A 20,368-nucleotide genomic window follows, 5' to 3' on the forward strand; every position below is an offset into this window, starting at 1 on the left:
CAGTAGCCTAGTGGAAAGAGCACGGGCCTGGCAGAGGACATGGGTTCTAATCCCAGCTCCGACACTTGTCTCCCAGGTAACCTTGGGCAAGTCACTTAACTTCTCTGTGCCTCAGTTACCTCATCTGTACAATGAGGATTAAGACTGTGAGCCCCATTTGGGACATGGACTGTGTCCAACGGGATTACCTTGTATCTACCCCAGTGCTTAGAGCAGTGCTTGTCACATAGTAAGCACTTAACAAATAGCCCAATTATTATTATTGTTAATCATGATGATAGTCATGATTAACTTCTCTGTAAAATGGCGAATCAATCCCTCTTCTCCCTCCTACTTAGACCCTGATCCTCCCATGGGCCAGGGACTGTCTGACCTGGTTGGTTTTATATGCCCCAGGGCTTAGAATGGTGCTTGATACATAGGAACCATGTAACAAATGCCATTCTCATTATTATTATTATTATTATTGTTGTTGTTGTTGTTGTTGTTGTTGTTATTATTATTTGGAACACATGGCGCATCCTGAGTACTGAGCTCTGAAAGCTTGACTTCTTGAGGTACGTTCAGTCTGTTAACATGAAGTGAAAAGTGGATCTTTAGTCCTGCTGTTAAAGAGGAAAGTTCAGGGAGCATGGATGGGAAGACTCTTTTTCTGGGCATTGTCAGGTGGAGAGGAACTGCCTCTTTTCCATGAGTCAGTAGCGTCCCTTTTCATCGAATCCAACCTCGCTCTTTTCCCAGTGCTTGCATTCACTCTAAGTAGCAACTCACCAAGGAGTCAGTGAGTTACTTGTGTAGTTTTGTTTTGTTGTCTGTCTCCCTCTTCTAGACTGTGAGCCTATTGTTAAGTAGGGATTGCCTCTCTCTGTTGCCAAATTGTACTTTCCAAGCGCTTAGTACAGTGCGCTGCACACAGTAAGCACTCAATAAATACGACTGATTGAATGAATGAATGAATTATTTTTAAAAAATGACTTCAACCCCGTTCACCGGGAGCAGTCCTTGGGAGACATCTATATCGGTAAAGACGATCACGATTGGCCAGTGTCCACACTGTGCAGCAGGAGAGAGCCTGAATTGAACTGAAAATGTGGGATTGTTCTAGAACTCCTTTGACGCCTCTGGAAGAAGATCGAGGCTTGTGATCCCATCCTGAGTAACCACACCTTTGGGAATCCATTTCATGGCCCTTTGTTAAAAATAGTGACATAAACGTATTCCACCACAAGTCGCCTTCTCGCTTTTCACATTTTCAGGACCGCAGCCAGGAATAGAAATTCTAAGTTGGTTTTCCTTTTAAATCAGTGCTCCGTGAGCGCTTGACAGGAAGTTTCATTGAGAAAGTGCTAATTGCCTGGGGTGGGATTTTCATCATCTTCCTCTAAAAGAAGCAACCAAATTTTCAGTCTAAAGGGCAGGAGTGTTTGACTCGAGTGATTAGAGCAGTTTAAGACATAAAGGTTTGACTGCTCGCTCTACAGAGCCAAGTGGCATTTACATTTAATGCTACAAACTGATAAATGTCATTATATGTCTCTGGAACACATCTGTGACCCCATTCTGTAGTATCTGGAACTGAAGGGAGATATTTTAGTTGTTTAACAGAGCATTACACATCTTCTGTGGATGAATTTTATTCTTAAACTCATATGCTTCCATTTTAGCTGGGACTTCAAATGTTCTATCCCCTTTAAGCGAAGCAGGTAACTTACATTTTGATTAAAGTTAGTCCATACGTTTCTGCATTTCGCCATTCACGTCACTTCCTCCGTTTAGTGGATTCTCTTGACTTGTATCACAGCTGCTCTTCTTTTTTTATGTACTTTGTCAATAGATTTTTATTTAACTCATCAATCTATTCCCACACCCTCTGGTGTTCCACTGCAATTGCTAGGCATCCGTAGAAGGAGTCCATAGGAAAGTCTTTTCTATTAATTACCACATATTAATGGACTTGCTTTGGAGATTGATAGGAATGGACAAAAAGGACTAATTTTGCAATTTTGCAATCTTAACCATCCACACTGCAAATAATTCAAATAAAGGCCCTTAGTTAGAATCATGTCGTAGCATACAACACTGCTGGCAGTTAGTTCTTGAGGGTGGAAGACAAATGGGACAAAAAAAACAGGCTTGCAATTTCTTTGGGAATGTAATTAAACATTTTCAAACATAAAAGCAATGGTCCTTATACTAATATATCGGTTTTGGCATGATTGAATCAGAACTGCTGGTGCTTTACCTCAGCCACCCAAAGTATAGATTAACATGTAGATGAATACTGAACTGTTTCGATTTTTTAAAAAAGTTTAGCTTAGCAATGGCTAAAGACTAGGTTGGAATATTTGCAAGCTATTTTCCCCTCATTTCAAATCAGTAATTAAGACAAGTTCTGGTGTTGGAAATGGGGCTTCAGTTCCTCCTATAAAGAAAATCAGGTACCAAATGGCAAACAGCTGAAACTTTAGTGTTCATACTGAAGTAGTTCTTCCTTTAAACTCTGGCTCTTTTAATATGGATTTTTCTCATGTCTACATATCCTCTACCTATAGTAAGCGCTCAATAAAGTGATTGTACTTGCTTATAGGGTGGAAGAAATCTGGAGCTTAGTCCCCGATTTATTATGTAAACTGGTGCTCATTTTACAAAGTCGATGAAAGGCAAGCAGGGGATACCTGTATATCTTTAATCCAAGAGCTCAGACCAATTTGGCAGATTGAAAAACCCAATTTATCTCCCTGGCCAATAATCAATATACTGATGAAATAAGTGAAGTTAGACCGTTGGGGGAATTCACTGACTCTTTCAGGAGCCTAGATTTGGCAAGTATAAGAGGCTCGTGTGCATTGAAAATCAAGTCTTCTACACAACTGGAAGCTCACTGTGGGCAGGGAATGTGGCTAACAATTCCTTTGTATTGTCCTCTCCCAAGCGCTTAGCACTGTGCTCTGCACAAAGTTAAGTGCTCAGTGATTACCATGGATGAACAGATGCGTGGCTTTAGCGCATGTCTACTCCTCCTACCCTGATGTGAGTCACTATTACTGCTTAGGAAATTTTTTTTTTTCTTTTCAGAAACTGCTTTCAAAGCAATCAGCATGGTGTTGGGGTGGAATGGGTGTCTCTTCTAGTTGGCCTTTGATTTACCCTTTCCAGCATTAAGGGATTTCTCTTCTGCTATTGACTACTAACATTTACTGGTTTATTTAGTTGTATCTGTTAAGTGTTTACTCTGTCAGGCACTATGCTAAATGCTGGGATGGATATAAGCTAATCAGGTTGAACGCAGTCCATGTCCAACACGGGGCTCACAGTCTTAATCCCCTTTCTACGGATGAGCTAAGTGAGGTACAGAGAAGTTAAGGGACTTGCCCAAGGCCACACAGCAGACAGGTGGCAGAATCCAAATTAGAATCCAGGTCCTTCTCACTCTGGGGCCGTAGTCTATCTACGAGGCCTCGCCGCTTCTCTTATTAAGGACCCTCTTTCCCTTCCCCTTTTCAAAGGGAATGGAAATGTGGGTTCCTACGGAGAGGTTAGTGGAAAATAGGCATGGGAGTCCAAAACCCTAGCTTCTTATCCCAGCTCTGCCACTTGCCTGCTCTGTGACCTTGAACAAGTACTTTACCTCACTGTGTCTTTAATCTATGAAATGAGAAGATATCTATTGTGCCTTGAGCCCGGTGTGGGACAGGGACTGTGTCTGAGCAGATTATTTTGCACCTACCCAATAGCCCAAGGGAGTGCTTGAAACATAATAAGAGCTTAATGAAGACCATTATTATAAAAATATGGCCTGGCTGGGGACAGTTCCTGAATTTTCAAAAGAACACTGTGAGTTAGAAACTCGTGTTGTTACTCTTAATGAAGTCTGTTGTTGCTTTTTTATGCAGGAGTGAAGTCCTCGAGTACTATTTGCAGCTTATCATCTGTCTGCAATGATTCAGGTTTGTAATTTGTGCTTCTTTTTCTTTACTAGATATTCCTTAGTGTTGCAGTCTAATTGTTCTCTAGATATTCTTTAGACAACCTCATTATGGGCAGGGCACTCTTAGTTCAGAGCTGAGAACAGTGCCTGGCACATAGTAAGTGCTGAACGAATATCAGTATTATTATTTTTATTATTATGTGGCAGAGCCGAGATTAGAATCCAGGTTCTTCTGACTCCCAGGCCTGTGCTCTAACCATTAGACCACGCTGCTTTAGAGGATCTGGAGGCTTGGACTTTCTAATAGCTCTAGATTCATTAGTATGGCTTGTATTTTTGTTAAGAGTAAAAATGATGATTACTGTATTTAAGAATGACTGATTCTTCCATAATGTAATGATGGAGCAGGGTGGTATCCAGGAATGAAAGAGGAAGTCGCCTTTCAAATGTGACTGTCCTCTTCAATGATTCGAACTGTAACATTGTCCCCTAGGTTTAAAGATGAAATGTTTAATTGTTTGGGGGAATTTGTTTTTTAGTGTTCTATCTGGGTGAGATAATATTTCACTACAATGAAGAAAACAGTACCACTCTGGATGTCAAAATGGTAAGTTTTTAAGTTTTGGGGGGTTTGTTTATCTTGTTGAAATGTTGGAAATTGAAATGTTTTCTTTTCAAGATGTATTATTTTTGAGGATTGATTGACTTTTAAATGCCTAGCCTATTATCTTTAACTCCAAATCTTAGATAATAAAATTCCTTATTCAGAATGACTGGCCTTTCATCTAAACATTGTTGGTCCTAAATCAAGAAAATACTATCTGTAGCTGAAGTATTTATGGTATTATTAGAGGGTATTTCTAAAGAAAATTATTGGAAAATTCAGAGGGCAACAAGTGACTGCCTGCTTTCCCATCCCCCATTTAAAGATTCCCTGTTTGGAAGTTTTGTCATTGCAATAACAATAATAATAATTATGGTATTTAAGCAGTTTCTATGTGCCAGGCACTGTACTAAACGTTGGGTATACAAGCAAATCGGGTTGGACACAGGCCCTGTCCCATCTGGGGCACAAATTCTCAAACTCCGTTTTACAGATGAAGTAACTGAGACTCAGAGAAGTGAATTGACTCGCCCAGGGTCTCACAGTAGACAAGTGGCAGAGCTGAGATTAGAACCCATGACCCGGGTTCTATCCACTACAACATCCTGCCACTGGTTCCCAGACCTTTTCATCCCATGATCGAAAAAGCCAGAATGAAAGCTCCTAGTTTGTTCCTCTCCTGGCATCAGAGCAGACCTTAAGACTGAAGGGGAGGTAATACAGAGGAAGCAGTGTGGTCTAGTGGATAGAGTACGGGTCTGGGAGTCAGAGGATGTGGCTTCTAATCCCATCTTTGCTTTTTGTCTGCTGTGTGACATTGGGCAAGTCCCTTCATTTCTCTATGCTCCAGTTCCCTCATCTGTAAAATGGGGATTAAAACTGTGAGCCCCATGTGGGACTTGGACTGTGGGACTTGATTAGCTTGTATCTATCTGGACCATTTAGTACAGGACCTGGCACATAGTAAGCACTTAACAAATGCCACAACTATTATTATTGTTATATGCTTTTGACTTGGTCATGGAAACAATTATCCACTGGGCAGAGCAGAGGAGCGATTGCCTCGGCTAGAAAAGGATAACTGGAGTGAGGAGAGGGATTTCAATAGCCTCCTGGACCTCCCCGTGTCTAAACAGCTGTTCGGAGCCTCACCCCTCCCTTGACTCCTTTGACTGCAAATTTTTCGGACCAACATTACTTAAAGAACCTTCCACACCATGATCTCACATCTTGAAAACCCAGGGAACAGGCCTTGGTTAGTGGGTAAGAAATGAAGCTTAATAGAGGTTTTATTTTCCTGAAGTCTTTTTTTCTTTAATTTTTTCTGGTAGAGTAAGGACGTGGCCAACGATACTTTAACTGAAAACCTGCCTTCAAATGAATTAACGTGAGTAATTCGTAGCGCAGCGTAACGTCGATCATCTTCTGATTAATGCTAAGTGGTCCTTTCTCTGGGGTGGGAGGGGGAGGGCATGGTTACGGTCAGTTCTCTCGGCGCTTAATATTCTTACTTACCACCACCAAACGAGAGATCATTTACGCTGATATAGGTTCACCAAGGTCTCAGACCAGCCTTGTCCCCACTCATATTCAATTTCCAGACACGTTAGTGAAGGTATCAGTCAAGTGAGAAGCAGCGTGGCCTAGTGGATAGAGCACGGTCTTGGAAGTCAGAAGGACCAGGGTTTGAAATCCGGCTCCGCCACTTGTCTGTTGGGTGACCTTGGGCAAGTCACTTTACTTCTCTGTACCTTAGTCCCTCATCTGTAAAATGGGGATGAAGATTGTGAGCCCCAAGTGGGACCGGGCCTGTCCCCTTAATAACTTGAATCTACCCCAGTGCTTAGAACAGTGCCCGGCGCTTAACAAATGCCATTTAAAAACCAAAAAAGGGAGAGTTGACTCTTGATCAGGAAACGAATACACTTCTAACCGGGTCGCACGCGTCGTCATAATCTTTAGACGTAAGTCTGGGAATGTTACATGCAGGTCACTGTGTACTTGAGGCACCTATCCAAGAAGCATGCAAAGGATTCCACAGAGAACAACACTAGATTGATAGCCAGTCTCAAGAAGCAGTGTGGCCTAGTGGAAAGAGCCCTGGGTTCTAATGCCCGCTCTGCCAATTGCTTGCTCTATGATCTTGGGCGAGTCACTTCACTGTGCTTCAGTTTCCTCACCTGTAAAATGGGATTTCAGTACCTGTTCTCCCTCCTACTTAGACTGTGAGCCTCATGTGGGACCGGGACTATGTCCAACCTAAATAAATCAGTAATTAACTAATTAACCTATTCACTTCTTCACTGAGAATAGTGTTTGACATAGAGTCAGCACTTAAGAAATACCATAAAATACCGTAAAAAAAGAAATACCATAAAAAAGGTAAATCAAAAGTATGATCCAGTCTACATTCAGGATCTAGGAAAGCAGTGTTGCCTAGTGGATAGAGCTCGGGCCCGAGAGTCAGACGGACCTGGATTCTAGGCCCAGCTCTGCTGCTTGTCTGCTGTGTGACCTCGGGCAAGTGATTGCACTTCTTTGTGACTCAGTGACCTCATCTGTAATATGGAGATTAAGATTTTGAACCCCTTGCAGGACAGAGCCTGTGTCCAATCTGATTTTGCTTGTTACCACCCCTGTGCTCAGTACAGTGCCTGGCACATAGTAACTGCTTAAGAAATGCCACTTATTAGTACTGTTATTATTATTAATAATTATAATAATGACAGACCCCACCCCAAACTAAAGACTTTTATCAGCAACACAGCACTTAACCCTTTCACCGGTTCTGCCGTTTGGACAGGAAAGCATCCAGTGATCTCCAGAGAGAGAAGTAGAAACAGGATTAAAAGACTAGCCTGGCTTTTAGCATGTGACAGAGAGTGGAGTGAAAATGGGACGAGTACTACCCTAAATTGAAGATCTTTTCATTTGCCGTTCAGAGTTGGAGCATCTCCTATGAGCAGAGAGCACGAAAGTTCGAAAACATAAGAGAGAAGGCACGGAGTCTCTGATGGTGTCAGCTTTCTGACCAGCTGGGAGGTCAAAAAATAGTTTCGAAAGCAAGGCTGACAACTACATAGCTCCTCCTTCCCCCGGTGGGACTCATTCATCCATTCAATCGTATTTATTGAGCGTTCACCACAGGCAGAGCACTTACTAAGTGCTAGGGAGAGTATAATAGAAAAATAAACAGACACATTCCCCCCTGACCATCACAAGCTTACAGTCTAGAGGGGAGGACAGATATAAATAAAGAAATGACAGATATGGACCTACGAGCTATGGGGCTGGGATGGGAGATAAATCAAGGGAGCAAGTCAGGGTGATGCAGAAGGGAGTGGGAGAAGAGGAAGTGAGGGCTTAGTCAGGGAAGGCCTCTTGGAGGAGATGGGCCTTCAATAAAGCTTTGAAAGGGAGGAGAGTATTCGTCTGTCGGATATGAGGAGGGGAGGGTGTTCCACGCCAGATGCAGGAAGTGGGCGAGAGGTTGGCGGTGAGATAGACGATGTCGCCCACCGCTTGGACTGCATAGTAGCCGTAAGCACTAGGTACTCGAGGGCATGTGAAGAGAATGGAGGACAGCAGGACACCCAAGCCTCTCCTACTGAATGGTCCACTGAAAAGAAGCACGCATAAGTAAATAGGGCAGAATCAATCAATCCATCATATTTATTGAGCACTTACCATGTACAGGGCACCGTACTAAGTACTTGGGAGAGTACATCACAATAATATAACAGGCACATTCCCTGCCCACAGCGAGCTTACAGTCTAGAGGGGGAGAATAAGCATTTAAAGGTGAAGAACGATCTCAGATAAGCAAAGTAGCAATTGACTGGCAGGAAAAGGCTCTGTCAAGGTTGGATATTATTATCATTATTATTATTACCAAGCAGCAGACTGAAAGTAAGAGACCGACCTTTTATGGGGCAAACACTTTGGCCTGGACAGGAACCATCTTAATGGAGTGTCATTCCTGCCCCAGTTTCTTCAGTCTGTTATTAACAATAGGATTAAAAGAGGGGAAAATGCACATAAAAGGAAAATGAAAATTTCAGAGCTTGACGGTATACTGAGGTAAAATAACCTTCCTTTATCTGTACGAAGATTGATTGGTAGTGATTACTGAACTATAGTTTGATAAGCTACAGTAGTAATTTGGTTGTCTGGGAATATCCTTCTTCCTCTCCTCCCCAGTCAATCAGTGGTATTTATTGAGCGCTTACTGTGTGCAGTGCACTATGTTAAGTCCTTGGGAGAGTACAAAATATTCATTCATTCATTCAATCATATTTATTGAGTGTTTACCGTGTGCGGAGCACTGTGCAAAGTGCTTGGAAAGTACAATTCAGCAACAAAGAGAGACAATCCCTACCCACACCGGGCTTACCGTCTAGAAGAAAATAACAATACAATAGACATATTCCCTGCCCACAGTGAGTTTACGGACAAGGTCGTGAGGTAGAAATCACCGAGATCCCCAGAGCTGATGTTGGACCAAATCCTGAATGGGGAGGGGACTTTCTATCATCTCCCTCTTGTCTCCTATCAAGGTCTCCTCGGGTGACTCCAAGATTATCCACTCATCATTCTAGTGAATGACCAGGCTCAATTTTCATTTTGAATTCCGCTGTCTGCACTCCCCCTGACAGAATTTTCCCAGAAGGGTATTCTCCATTGTCCATGACTTTACTTTTATTCCAGCCATGATTGTCTCATTCATTATGGGTCCCTCAAGGAGCCTTTTTGGCAAATGATGTAATTGAAGCTCGTTCCTGTGGCTTTTTTTTTAAAATGATCATAGTTGTTTTTAACAGTGATTTGATTTTAAATCTTATTTTCCAGAATTTCAGGACTCAACAAAACACTGAAAAGCCTGAGTGAGGTAATTCTGTTCAATTGGGAAACTTGCCAATTGCTATGTCTATTGATACACTTTATCTCTAATCACTCCCGTGTAAACTTCCCAGAATTTCATGTTGTGAAAGAGCTTTATTTTTTTCTTTCAGTTTTATTACATTATGTGTGCTGCAGATAACTACAGGTCAGTAACTTGATATTTCTGATATTTTCTTCCTTATCATTTAATGCTCTTTCAATTTTTGCTGAATATTATCATGTCTGTCCATATCTGGTTTGGAGGTACCCAGTTTTCAAAGAGTGGTAATTATTGAGCACTTACTGTGTGCAGAGCACTGGACTAAGCACTTGGGAGAGTAATAATAATAATTGTGTTATTTGTTATGTGTTAACTCTAAGCTAAGCACTGAGGTAGATGCAAGATAATAGGATTGGACACATCCCTGTCCCCCATGGGGTTCATAGTCTTAATCCCCATTTAATAGATGAGGGAACTGAGGCACAGAGAACTCAAACGACTTGCCTAAAGTCACCCAGCAGACGTATGGTGAAAGTGGGATTAGAACACATGTCCTCTGATTCCGAGGCCCCTGCTCTTTCCACTAGACAGCGTTGCTTCCCAAAACAATACAACAGAGTTGGTAGATGTGTTCCCTACCATCAGCGAGTTTTCAGTCTAGAGGAATTTTCCTGGCTAAGTAATAATACCATGAACTCCAACTTTACTCTTTTAAGAGCATAATACGTTTTCTTGCATACTGTCTCATCTATACCAAAAAGGGGAGAGGGAGATAATATTATGCCCATTTTATAGATTGAGAAACTGGCACAGGGTTCACAAAGGTAGCTAGTCCTTTCATCACTTGCCCTAGTTGTTTCTGCAGGGTGGGAAACATTAGGTCATAACACATGCTACAGATCAACTTCCTTTTCTGATGAGGGAATATTGGAGGAGCTTTAAAGTTGGGAAGACTGTTAACCGGGGCTTAAAACCAATTTGGGGTTCACCAAATCCCCAAGTTCCAAAGCAAAGAGACACCCAAGAAGCTTGAAGGTGATAGGCTCGGAGCAAACAAAAGCAAATAGTTTTTCAGTGAATCAATAGTATCGATCGGGCAGAGATTGTGTGCAGAGCACTGTACTTGGTGCTTGGGAGAGTACAATATTAACAGAGTTGATAGACATGTTCCCTGTCCACAAGGAGCTTAAAGTCTAGAGAGGGAGGCAGTCATTAAAATAAATTACAGAAGTACATGAGTGCTGTGGGTTGAGCGTGGGTTGAACGAAAGATATAAATCCAGTGCAACGGTGATGCAGAAGGGAGATTTTAATAAGGATTTGAAGATGAGGAGAGCGATTGTCAGATACGAAGTGGGAGGGAGTTCCAGGCTAGAGGCAGGATGTGGGCGAGGGGTCGGCGGCAAGGTGGACGAGCTCAAGGTACACAAGTGAACGTAGGGAGTCGATTACCACTCTTCGTTGAGCACTCCAGAAATCTCGGATCTTGGATCAATTCACGGACAAGCATTCAAGACCGAGATAATACAGGGAAAGTTGGGGATGCGGAGGGGAAAGCATTTGGAATGTTTGGTGATGGGTGGCTAGGTGTTGGGTTGAATGGTGGGTTGGACAACAGTCACTTGGTTTCTAGGTTTTCTGCTGTCACTTCCGGGAAAGAATCCTGGATCGGATAGATAATATTCCTTTGGGGCAGAAGGTCCTTCCTAGAAAATGGTGGTTCCTGAGCCCTCAACGTGGAACCTCTTAAATGCACTGCAATTAAAAATGGTGCCGGGAGAATCATTTCCTTTGTGTTGAGAAAGGGAAAGGGCTTTCTACCCACTCACACATACTCACGGCTCTACCCTCTTTAATTGGCACAGAGTGAGGTCATGGATCTTGGACTACAGGTTCGAGACCGTCAGATATAGCTAGAAGAATTTGCCAGTGCTCTCATGGGTTTCACAAAGACACCCCTACAGAAGAGTTGCATATTTGGATATTTGGATTGGTTGTGATGATTGTATATCAGCACTTTTTCCTTTTTTTTTTCCCCACATGGTAGCGTGTCAAATTGCACCTTCAAAATAAAAGTGAATAAGACAGCGGATATATGCAATTTAGTGGTTGCTTTAAATCAAGCTGAGATACATCCCATGGGTGAGTTATGCTGTTTATTGCCCTGTAACTTTGTATCGCAAGACAGAAGTTTCCAAGTATACTTTTAGGGCTATTTTGGATGCTCAGTAAGTAAAATGCCTGAAAGTTAATTGGTATTGAAAGCTATTTGTGAAAAACTGGGTGTTACTAATTGTCTTTATTGTGGCAAATATCCAGAATGAGATAAGGAATTGTCTCTTTCTTCTCACAAGGGACTATTCAGAGAGGAAAAATTTTTTAACTGTGATCATTTCCATAATTCCATATTCTGTGTGGGAGGCTTTTGGTTCAGAGTGGAGCTTTCTTTGCTTTCACTGCACTTTCACTGCATGTATAATTATAATGATGGTATTTGTTAAGCGCTTACTGTGTAACAGGCGCTGTACTAAGCGCTGGAGTGGATACAAGCAAATCGAGTTGGACACAGTCCCTGTCCCATGTGGGACTCACAGGCTCAATCCCCATATTACAGATGAGATAACTGAGGCACAGAGAAACTAAGTGACTTGCCCAAGGTCACACAGCAGACGAGTGGCGGAGCCAGAATTAGAACCCGTGACCTACTCACTCCCAGGCCCGGGCTCGATCCACTACACCATAATGAAATGAAAGATTTGGGTCCATTTTAGTTAAGAGCCACTTACCTATTTCATGCATCTGCATTTCCAAGTTTTCCACAGAATGAAGTGTTAGCATGTAGGTTTTGTAAGTACCAATATGAACTATGGGATTGCCCTGCAGAGAATAAAATTTAGCACTCATTTTCTTTTGGTTAACTCTAGAACGCTGCTGCTGTTCTTCCAGGACATGTTGTCCTTCAACAGTCGATGAGCTGGAAAAGTTGCAGTGGTATGTAGAAAGTTTAATAAATTTGTGTGTGTGTGTGTGTGTGTGTGTGTGTGTGTGTGTGTGTGTAAAAAGAATGAATCCTGTTGCTGCCTTAGTTGCCCTCACCAAATAGCCTGATTGATTCAGAGCAGGAAGTGTGATAAATTGTGATTATTGTGGTATTTGTTAAGCGGCTTACTATGTGCCATTCACTGTCCTAAGCGCAGGGGTAGCTACAGGTTTATCAGGTTGGACACAGGCCATGTCCTACCTAGGGCTCACAGTATTAATCCCCATTTTCCTGATGAGCTAACTGAGGTACAGAGAAGTGAAGTGACTTGCCCAAAGTCACACAGCAGACAAGCGGTGGAGCGAGGATTAGAACCCATGACCTAACTCCTAGGCCCAAGTTCTCTGCTGGGAAGTGGGGGAAGGAAAAGATTACACGTGCCAAGCGGACCCCTGGATCCCATCATCATTCTCTTTTCTCTCTTCGTGATCCTGTGTCCCCGAAGAGCAGTTTAGCTAAGGAATGAATGGGGAAGGAGAGAGACTTTCGTTCTGTCTGCTCGACCCTCCTGCCCCTCCCCCCAGCCCCAGTCCCACTTCTCTCATAGGAAGAACAGCTGGCCTACTCGTTCATTCATTCATTCAATCATTCATTCAGTCTTATTTATTGAACCCTTACTGTATGCAAAGCACTGTACTAAGCACTTGGGAGAGTACAATAGAACAATAAACAGCCACATTCCCTCCCCACAATAAGCTTACAGTCTAGAAGGGGAGACCAGAGCTGGTCCCAACGTAACCTGGCCCACACCTCCAGCAGAGCAGAACCAAGATGGTGGCCAAAGCCAAAAAGACCCATAAACGTCCAGCTTTCGGCCTAGATATAGTTCACGGTTGTGTTCCAATTGGACATAGATCTTCAGGGAAGTCAATGTATTGTAGAGCATGTCTTACATTGTCTAGGGCAATGGGACGCATTGCCATCTGCTTAGCTTCCTGCTAGCCGAAGGGCGGGAAACTTTCCCACCGCAGACAGTGTCTCTTTGGTATTCTTTTCATTTCCTTCTTCAATCAGTCATTGATATTCATTGACGAGAAGAATGGTATTTATTTACAAGAAGCAGCGTGACCTAGTGAATAGAGTGTGGGCCTGGGAGGCAGAAGGACCTGGGTTCTAATCCCAGCTCTACCACTTGTCTGCAGTGTGACCTCGGGCAAATCACTTCACTTCTCTGGGCCTCAGTTATCTCATCTGTAAAATGGGGATTAAGACTGTGAGCCCCACGTGGGACAAACTGATTCCCCTGTGTTTACCCCAGCGCTTAGAACAGTGCTCTGCACATAGTAAGCGCTTAACAAATACCAACATTATCATTATCATTATTATCTGTAAAATGGGGATTAAAAATGTGAGCCCCATGTGGGACAGAGACTGCATCCAACCTGATTAACTCACATATACCCCAGCGCTTAGAACAGTGCTTGGCAGGTAGTAGGCGCTTAACAAGTACCATAATTATTATTATTATCACTTCTCTGAAGACTCTGACCATTGTTCTTTTCTCTGATTTTCTTAGTGATAAGGAAGATCCAGTTGTCTGCGACGGTGGCTCCAAACGTTCAGAAAATCCGTCTCTTCCTCCTCCTGGGAAACCTACCACGACACTTCCTTTGGCCACTCTTCCCTTCAGCTCCCCGAGTGCAGTTCCTCTGGTCACCCCTCAGATCCTTCCCACCGTGACTCAGATTCTCACCCCGCTCATTTCATCTTCCGCCTGGGAGATCTCCGGCTCGCCTACGCAGCCTTCGACGATCACGCCTTCTATTAGAACCATCATTCTGCCGCCTCAACCTAGTCCCGTCACTCCGACCGCCCCGGAAACTAGCACTTCCACCCCCTCAACGTCTCCTGCTCAGCCTCGAGGCTCGCCTTCCGTCATCTCTGCTAATACCAGTGAAGGACCGACCGGCCTGCCGTATATAAACACAGGTAAAGTGCAAAGATTGGCAAGTAAATGATCTGGGATTCACTCGTGCGATCGTATTTATTGAGCGCTTATGGGATGTAGACCTTGAGCCGCATTTGTGATTCAAGCACACCAAGCCTCTTTTTTCATGGTAGCGTCTTGACGGTGAAGTTTAGGGTTTGAGTTCTCACTGGTGTCTGGAGCCGGTTTAGTTAGTATCCCATCCTCCCCCTGGCTCCGAGGGCCAAATTGAGAACTTTAAGGCCCGGTGCTTTACGTCCTTCTAGGACAGGGGAAGTCCCCTAGGAAGTCCTCTAGACTGTGAGCTACTCTCCTAAACACTCAGTCTAGTGATCTGCACACAGTGAGCGCTCCAATAAATACGAATAACTGACAGGAAACCACCCCCCAGTACACAGCCAAGAAATCATGCCCTAGGTTTGTCCCGTTATCGAAAATGAAAAGTTGATGATTATGCCCAGGCCTGTTGGGTTCCCTACAACTCAAGGCAAGGATCATATTCTTCAGGAGAGCTGGGATGTTTTGTTCTGCTGAGGTTCAGGGAAGACTTGAAAGGACTTTGCTTGGGCTTCAAATATCGGAAAGTAGGCGACCTGCTACAAGTCAAAGCTCCCCTGTACTGGGCAGCAGCGGCACGGGAGAGATCCGAGGGCGGACACTCAAGTTTACCGTGCTGAAGAATGCAATAGAAAGCCACTTGCGTATTTTTATCAAGAAAACGCTAGGGATACGATACCAGAATGGTTTCAGATGGAGGTGGGACATTCTGGGAGACATTTGTCCATGGAGTCGCTATGGGTGAGAGACGACTCGACGGCATAAAGCAAGACAAGACAAGCTTGGCCTAGAGGATGAAGAACGATCTTGGGAGCCAGAAGGACCTGGGTTCTAATCCCAGCTCCGCCACCTTTTTTTATGGTGTTTAAGTGCTCGCTATGTACCAGATACTGTACTAAGTGCCGGGATAGATACGAGCTAATCAGGTTGGAGGCATTCCCTGTCCCACATGGGGCCGATAACCTTAATACCCATTTTTCAGATGAGGGAACCGAGGCATAGAGAAGTGAAGTAAGTTGCCCAAAGTCACAAATCAGAAAAATGGGGGAATTTGGATTAGAATCCAGATCCTTCTTACCCCCAGGCCTGTGCTCTATACATAAAACCACGCTGAACTTGTCTGCTGTGTGACTTCGGACAAGTCACCAAATTTCTCCTTGCCTCAATTCCCTCATCTGTAAAATGGGAATTAAGACTGTGAGCCCCATGTGGGACATAGATTCTGTCCAACCCAATTAGCTTATGTCTACTCCAGTGCTCAATATGGTAACCGACACATAGTAAGTGCTTAACAAATTCCATAAAAAAGTATTATTAGCAAGGCCAGAGTGGGAAAAGAAACCTGTTTAACTCCATAGAACTTCTAGGAACTCTTTCTTGGCCCCGTAGACTGGGAACCAGATTTTTTCCTCTGCTGTCATCACATTTTTGCTGTCTATTTTATTTTATTTATTCATTCTTTTTAATGCTATTTGTTAAGTACTTACTTTGTGCCAGGCACTGTTCTGAGCCCTGGCGTGGATGCAAGGAAATCAGGTTGGACACAGTCTATGCCCCACATGGGGCTCAGTCTCTTAATCCCCATTTCACAGATGAGGGAACTGAGGCACAGAGAAGTTAAGTGACTTGCAAGGTCCCACATCAGAGAAGTAGTGGTGTGGGGATTAGAACCCAAGTCCTTATGACTCCCATGCTCTATCTCCTAGATAGTAAGCTCCTTAAGGGCAAGAATCTTGTCTTATGCTTTTCACAAGTGTTTAACACAGTATTGGGCACACAGTTAGGAGCTCAATAAAGTGTTTAACACGGTGCTGGGCACACAGGAGCTCAATAAATGCTATTGGGTTGTTGTTTTTTCTGTAGGTGGATCAGTATTTTCCAGGTTTCTGTGTTTTGTATTTTTGCCTAGAAAATTTCACCAGCCCCGCTGTGAATGCTGCGGAAATTGAGAACATTTTGTCACAAATGGAAAGGACTGTGTCGTTGGGGGATGTGGAGCCAGACCTCGCGGGGAAAATGGTCACCAATGTTAGCCATCTCTTACATGCCCCACCAGCCTTGCTTGCCCCTTGGGCCAAAAGGTGAGCCATTGCCATGTGATGAGCAGGAGGTTTCTGGTTAAGCAGTGTGGTCTAATGAGTAGAACACAGGCCTGAGAGTCTGAAGGACCTGGGTTCTAATCCCACCTGTGCCACTTGTCTGCTGTGTGACCTTGGACAAGTCTCTTCACTTCTCTGGGCCTCAGTTACCTCAGATTGTGAGCCCTAGGTGGGACGGGGACTGTGTCCAATCTGATTAGCTTGTATCAACCCCAGCGCTTAGAAGAGCGCTTGACACATCGCCTAACCAATACTGTCATTATTATTATCTCAATAGAAGGCCCAGTTGAGATTAGCACTTTTCCAGTGAAGAGTGCACTCGAAGGGCATTCGAGGAGCGAATCACAGGTTCAAAATAGGCCGGGGGTTCTCCCCTCGGAAACAGCCCCTCGATCCAAACTCAGGAAATCATGAGGCTTGGGAGGCTTGAATAGACTATCTGAAAATTTTCACCTCACGTTCTTTTTTTGTTTTCATTCTCCTTAGAAGGTTCTTTCCATAAATGTCAATTTTTGGAGTTTAGCTTTTTCGCTGTTATTTTTTTATTTAAACAGGTTGATGAAACTGGTAGATAATATTGGCTTAAAACTGAACTTTTCTACCGAGGTCATAAATTTTACCTCTCCCTCTTTGGCTCTGAGCGTGGTCAAAGTCAACGCCAGCATCTTCAAGGAAACCTCCTTCTCGGCCCAAGGCCCTTCAGATCTTCAGGTATGTAACACGGTGACTGTCATTTAATACGGGAAATATCTCCACTTGCTTTCAGAAAGCGTGAGTGGGTTATGGTTTTGAATCAAGTGCGATCTGTTTATGACATGATATATCCTGGGACCCTGCCAATTCAACATTTGCCAACATTTCACCAACCAAGGATTCAGGGGGGTGGTACCTCAAAAGGTGGAAAGGGCCAGAGGCTAAAGGCAAGAATTCACCCTCAGAAACGGGAACTACTTAACTATTCAACGCTTGGGATCTTGAGCATTTAAAGTGGCCTTTATAAAGCATTTAAAAAGCAAATAAATGGTTTTCTTTGACACCCTGAGAAATCAGTGAAAGTTAACTATCCAAGTTGCTTTGGAGCATAGGATACGGTGGAGAACATCGAACTGTTCTTTTCAGTGAACATTTGTCATTCTTATGCATCCGAAGTGTCATTTTTCTCAGAGCAAGGTGTTCAGAAAGTTTCAACTCTCCTAAATGCAGAAGTTGGTCTCTCCTTAAATTAAGGCCCATTTAATTATCACGCTTCTACCCTAGGACTAGGAAGCATCTAGGAATCACTGGAAAAAAATGCCCTATTCTGTACTTCCCAAGTACCTAGTACATTGTACCACACCAAATGTGTGGTCAATAAATACTACTCCTGCTTCTAAGAAAATGGAGGAGGTTATTCTTTCTGGGAATGGTCAAATGATGACTGGAGAAAGCGACTGGGAAATAAAGATGAGCTACTTTTCCTTTTGGTTCCTCATCCAATCTTTGGCTATCTGTGAAGTGGCATGAGGGTACAATCTTGGTCCCAGAATCTGCAGTTTATAGAAATTTGATAACGATAACAATAGTTGTGATATTTATTGAGTCATTAATAGGTTCCAAACACTGTACTGGGCACTGGGATAGATACAGTAGAATTAGATCAAGCACAATCCCCGTCCCTAAAAAACTCACACCCTACGAGGTGAGCAGAGCAGTTATTTTATCCCCATTTCACAGATGAGAAAATTGAGAGATTAAATAACTTGTGCAGGGTGGTGTAGAAGGCCGGTAGCATAACTGGGATTCCAGGTTTTCTAACCCTCGAGACTATAAATTCCCTGTGGGAAAAGAACATATCTACCAACTCTGTTGTATTGTACTCTCCCAAGCAGTTAGTACAGTGCTCTGCTCACAGTAAGCACTTAATAAACACCGCTCACTGATTCTGACTCCCATTCCCTTGCTCTTTTACAGTGCCATACTGCCATGTTGATATATTCATTAGTTTTTAAACCACTAATGACAGTGCTGTTTTTCTATTTCTTCTCTTCTTAAATTAGCAAGAAGCAGCGTGGCTCAGTGGAACGAGCACGGGTTTGGGAGTTAGAGGTCACAGGTTCGAATCCTAGCTCTGCCACTTGTCAGCTGTGTGACTGTGGGCAAGTCACTTAACTTCTCTGTGCCTCAGTTACCTCATCTGTCAAATGGGGATTGAGACTGTGAGCCTCACGTGGGACAACCTGATGACCCTGTATCTTCCCCAGCGCTTAGAACGGTGCTGTGCACATAGTAAGCGCTTAACAAATACCAACATTACAAGGATCATTTGTGTCTTTTTGGTTGAATATGCAGGTTACTCTGGGAACTCAAGTTTCTGCAAACAGTATTGGAACAATTACACTTCCTTCATCCTTGCTGGACAACTTATCAGCCAAAGATGTGGAGTTAGCTTCTAGAATCCAATTCAACTTCTATGAAACTACCTCTTTGTTTCAGGTGAATTTTGAGAGCCTTCTTAGATTCATTTTAAACCGATCATTAACACGTTTGCCCTTTCAAGAGTGATTTTCCTCATAGTACTCAAGTGGCTTACTATTGCTGTCCAATTTTATTTTCACTTGGTAAACTATAACTCCAGTGACTTTTTCCCTTCTTAGGATCCCTCACTGCAGAATCTCTCTCTGATCAGCTACGTCATATCATCCAGTGTAGCTAATCTGACAATTAAAAATTTATCGGAAAATGTTACCATCGCACTGCAGAACACCAGCCCAAACCAGGTATGAGCATTTTTTGTGGTGACTTGTAAACAAAGCATGTTATTGCCATGGCTACAATGATTTTGGACTTCAGTACCTTCGTATTGCATGTTCAGGGTGTGTTACCCTTGCCTGCCTACTTACTCAGTGCCTTCTGTGCCTCAACGGAAATGTGCCCGGAAAGGAAGGAAGCGTGCACTGCTCAAACACTGGCACCAGAATCAGTTCCTTCTCACAAGCTCTCGAGGTGGAAGTTCCAGAAAACTCAGGCATTTTGAAGCATCACTTAGGTCGAAAACCTCCCTCCCCTACTCACTCATTATTTGAAGTGCTTTGACTTGAATAGAGAGATTAAGGCCCATTTCAACAGATTTTTTTTTTGTTACCTCTATATTTAACATTAGGCACAACCAGATGTCGGCATAAGGTTTGTTTTTGCTGAATAATAAGTTGGGAGAGAGAACATTTTGAAAATCAAGGCCTTATATAGATAGACACATAATAATATTTTATTTAAAATCTTTTTTGTTGATACATTTCATTCATTCAATAGTATTTATTGAGCACTTACTATGTGCAGAGCACTGTAGTAAGCGCTTGGAATGTACAATTCGGCAAGAGGGACAGTCCCTGCCCAATGACAGACTTACAGTCTAAACGGTGGAGACAGATCGCAAAGCAAAACAGAACAAAACAAAAACAAGACAACATCAAGATAAATAGAATCAAGGGGATGTACACCTCATTAACAAAAGAAATAGGGTAATAATATATACAAATGAACACAGCACTGAGGGGAGGGAAAGGGGGAGGAGCAGAGGGTGGGGAGGTGATAGATATTTGCATTGCTGTTTGATCGCGTGCCTATCGTTTAGCATATTTATCATTTGGGTGTTTGTTTTTTGGATTTTAATATAACACTTTACATTATATCCTAAGATAAACCGAACTCCATTTAGCAGCCTTTTGCTAACGCTCTGTTTTCAGGGTACCAATTAGCAGTGCTACCAGAGGGGCTGCGGGGGAAGGGAAAGGTGTCAGTAATTCGAGCCCTTGAATAGAGAAGATATATATTGTTTAACCAAAGCTCCCGGTCA

The 20,368-nt window shown here is 43.1% G+C and overlaps 1 protein-coding gene across 8 annotated transcripts in view; it reads left to right on the forward strand.

The window, feature by feature from the left end:
- ADGRG2 (adhesion G protein-coupled receptor G2) overlaps positions 1–20,368 on the forward strand; it is a 79,288-nt gene that overhangs the window by 44,264 nt on the left and 14,656 nt on the right. For 5 of the 8 annotated variants that reach the window (XM_029079988.2, XM_029079987.2, XM_039914220.1 and 2 more), the window contains 13 exons: positions 1,665–1,703; positions 3,894–3,947; positions 4,468–4,535; positions 5,864–5,919; positions 9,381–9,420; positions 9,545–9,579; positions 11,461–11,555; positions 12,338–12,404; positions 13,970–14,382; positions 16,347–16,518; positions 17,091–17,247; positions 18,865–19,008; positions 19,170–19,292. In XM_029079988.2, coding sequence (XP_028935821.1) covers positions 1,665–1,703; positions 3,894–3,947; positions 4,468–4,535; positions 5,864–5,919; positions 9,381–9,420; positions 9,545–9,579; positions 11,461–11,555; positions 12,338–12,404; positions 13,970–14,382; positions 16,347–16,518; positions 17,091–17,247; positions 18,865–19,008; positions 19,170–19,292 — 1,463 coding nt within the window. The remainder of the gene's footprint in view (positions 1–1,664; positions 1,704–3,893; positions 3,948–4,467; positions 4,536–5,863; positions 5,920–9,380; positions 9,421–9,544; positions 9,580–11,460; positions 11,556–12,337; positions 12,405–13,969; positions 14,383–16,346; positions 16,519–17,090; positions 17,248–18,864; positions 19,009–19,169; positions 19,293–20,368) is intronic. The other 3 variants (XM_039914216.1, XM_039914218.1, XM_039914219.1) reach the window with 1 other exon arrangement.

Source organism: Ornithorhynchus anatinus, chromosome 15 (assembly GCF_004115215.2).
Source record: "Ornithorhynchus anatinus isolate Pmale09 chromosome 15, mOrnAna1.pri.v4, whole genome shotgun sequence".
Lineage (NCBI taxonomy): Eukaryota > Metazoa > Chordata > Mammalia > Monotremata > Ornithorhynchidae > Ornithorhynchus > Ornithorhynchus anatinus.